This window comes from Dysidea avara, unplaced genomic scaffold (assembly GCF_963678975.1).
Source record: "Dysidea avara unplaced genomic scaffold, odDysAvar1.4 SCAFFOLD_525, whole genome shotgun sequence".
NCBI classification, from domain to species: domain Eukaryota; kingdom Metazoa; phylum Porifera; class Demospongiae; order Dictyoceratida; family Dysideidae; genus Dysidea; species Dysidea avara.
Window position 1 is genome coordinate 1 of NW_027078096.1, and position 3,000 is coordinate 3,000.

Genomic DNA, 3,000 nt, shown 5'->3' on the forward strand with positions numbered 1-3,000 from the left:
TGGAACTGAACAGTTCGAAAGAACACTCTAGCACTTAGAATGGTCAGGATCTCTGAAAGACGTGTATCTGAAGGTAAGTTTAGGGCTTATAGTTTTCGTTGAGTACTTGGAAGTCGATGTTAAGATTGTACCTGTCATTCTAATTCTTTTTCTAGGATCTGCCAAGCCAAATGCTTTGGTGGACTTCGGCGATGAGGGAACTAGCATTATCCGGAGCGATAAAATTATTGAAGGAAGTATCAACGATGGGAAATGCCGAGTTATTTGGTCGGACAAGGAGTATGAAGCTGATTTATTGTTTACAGGTGATGTATAATTCATGTTTGCATAGCACTAGCAATCCTTCGAGGGAGGCTATAAAACACGGAATAGCGGAACAGCGACTTTGCGGAAATTTTATTTAGCGATTTTTGCCACTATATGTAGGGAGTTCAAGGGATAATTATATATTCTACTTCAGTGACCTGAAGTCTGTCAACAAGCGGCCATAACTTTGCAGGAGGTAGTGCAGCCCTTCATTAAAAAATAGCCACCATCTTGCTGAGAAGGATGAGGCAAGTCCATTGAACCAAAATTTGAGGCCGTAGACCATGTTTCAAGGAAGAAAGCCTCCAGGTGTTAATGGCCTTTGCTGCATTCTGCATTATTCCAATTGCTAAACCTTGTGGTCTTAAAGTACTTTTTGAGTAGACCAGAGAGAAGGTACTTTGATAATTAATTTTAAAAATATAAAAGTAGTGGGACAGAGGAAATTGTACAAGTGGTATCATATATACTGTGCTGTGATCTGTGACCATGGTCTAAATGATTGAAATAAAAAATTGATTTTAGATGATCTCAAATCAAACTTGAAATTGTATATATGTGCATAGGTAACTACTTAGAGTGTGTTAGAGAGCAAGCAGACACTGAGAAGAAGGAGAAGAAACAACCAAAGAGAAAAAGAAAACGTTTAAAGGTAATTGAATTGTAAATTGGGTATCTCATGTACTGTTACACTCTTGTACTGTAGCATGATGATGGTGGTGAAAAGAACAAGAAACCAGCAGTAAGTTACAGTGTATTATGTTTTGCTGGTAACTATTATGATCCGTGCGTCATCAAATTTATCAAAATTATGCGTTTTCTATTATGTAATTATGCATTCTTTTGTCTATAAAGGAAGCTGCTGGCTTTAGTGCCGGTACTATTGTGCATCAAAATATTTGTCTTTCTATATTACACAACACTATGCAACTTGTAATAGTGAAGGGCTAACTGGTTTGTAGAAATAGGGCTGTTTGTATGCCACCTTGAGCTTAAACGGAACGCCAATTGAACAAAAACTTTATTTTGTCCGCTACTGTACAGGGATATAGCGCGAAATTTGGCTTTATTGTTTTATTTAGAGTATACTGTGTAATTGAAACTCCAACTGAAAGGCTTGTTGATTGGTGTCAATGGCACTAGTGGAATAAACTTGCTGACCTATGGCATTTGCATGGTATCATGCTTCTTCAGCAATCAGGTGTATTGGCCAGGATCAAATCATTTACACATTATGTGATTACAGCCTATTGCATCATCACTTTAAGCAGTGTGCTTGGCGAGTGTATTCCAGTAGGACACTCTCTTTCTCTATATTATACACTCTTGCCATTATGTATTGGTGGGTTTGAGAGATATTTCCACTTATTAGACTGACAAGATGACAGTAGATGAAGCAAAGAGAGGGAGTGACAAGGGAGATGAAACAAAGAGAGGGGGTGACAAGGTATGCCATGTTGTCATGCAAATACACTATACTCTTATCTTTATGTGACGTAAAACAATTTTTCAAATACCTTACAGGATCCTTTTATAATTGATGTCAGTGAATTTCCTCCCTGCTCCCCTAGATCAAAAGTAAGGATTAGCATTTAGTAGTAAAACCTATTTTGTATGTGGTTGCTGTATATCAAGATCTGTATACTCGTTGTACGTTGATTTGCAAAGTGGATAAATTTGTGTGCATTCTTTTCTTGAGCTATTCTTCGTTTGACCATTGTTTTTAGCAGTTGGCTTTTAGTAATTTAATAAAAGTACTATCAACTCGCGTGATTGTGCTGTCTCTATAACTAAGCAGATTTAAAAGTTCATTGTAGAGTGGATTCTTTATGAGCATTCAACATAAAAATCAGACCGATGATTTTGCCTTCCCCATTGAATATTCTGCAGATGTGTGGAGTATATGCTTAATATTTATGAATTGTTTTCAACATAAATTTTGGTGATTCAGTTATTCTGTTTCTGTTATTCCATGTTTTCTCGAGTCACTAATGCGATTTTGGTGTTTTATTTTCTAATATATGTACTTGTAGCATCAAGAACCTGAATGTTCACTTAAAGAAGATGACAAAAACTCGGTAAGCACTATTCATACTTTCACTGTGTGCATGCTTGCATTTGAATTTCTTATGTGCACGGTGTATGATCACTGATTGGCTTTACAGACTCTAGCTGTTCAGTAAGGGCATTCGGTGAAATAGGACGTTTAGTATAATCCAAGGATGACGGCTATTAAAATTTAAGGGCAGCTTTAGTGCACATTTTATTTTGTGGCACTGCTGTTTACATTAACAACTCAAAAGGCTGGCGACTTGTTCGTAGTAAAGTGTTCAAAGTCTAATGCATTGAACTATAGTCCATTTGTGTTCCACTGGGCTCTTTTGCGGGTGATTCCAACTCCACTCTTTCAGCCGCCGTCATTACAAAAATGTCAAGTGCAAGCGGAATGGAAATTCCGTTGCATAAAACAGAAATGGGTAATTCATTTTTGTCCACTACTGTACTTTATGACTGTGCTACAAATTATATTCATCAAACAACAAATATTTCTACCCACATGGGGAGTAATGCAGCTTTTAATCTTGCTCCTTAGGCCTATCTTATTCATTGTTATACAATATCATTTACGTATGTTATATGTTGCAATGCTTTTGTTTGTACTATAGGCTGTTGACATTACAAAGAAAATGATAA

The 3,000-nt window shown here is 36.7% G+C and overlaps 1 protein-coding gene across 1 annotated transcript; it reads left to right on the forward strand.

Annotated features, from left to right (window-relative positions):
- The first annotated feature begins 2 nt into the window (after positions 1 to 2).
- On the forward strand, positions 3 to 2,922 carry LOC136246196 (uncharacterized). Its single transcript, XM_066037634.1, has 7 exons — positions 3 to 73; positions 156 to 305; positions 873 to 958; positions 1,013 to 1,048; positions 1,679 to 1,753; positions 1,831 to 1,884; positions 2,340 to 2,922. Exons 1-7 carry the CDS (start codon positions 40 to 42, stop codon positions 2,457 to 2,459), a joined length of 555 nt encoding a protein of 184 aa, XP_065893706.1. The 5' UTR covers positions 3 to 39; the 3' UTR covers positions 2,460 to 2,922.
- The last annotated feature ends 78 nt before the right edge of the window (positions 2,923 to 3,000 follow it).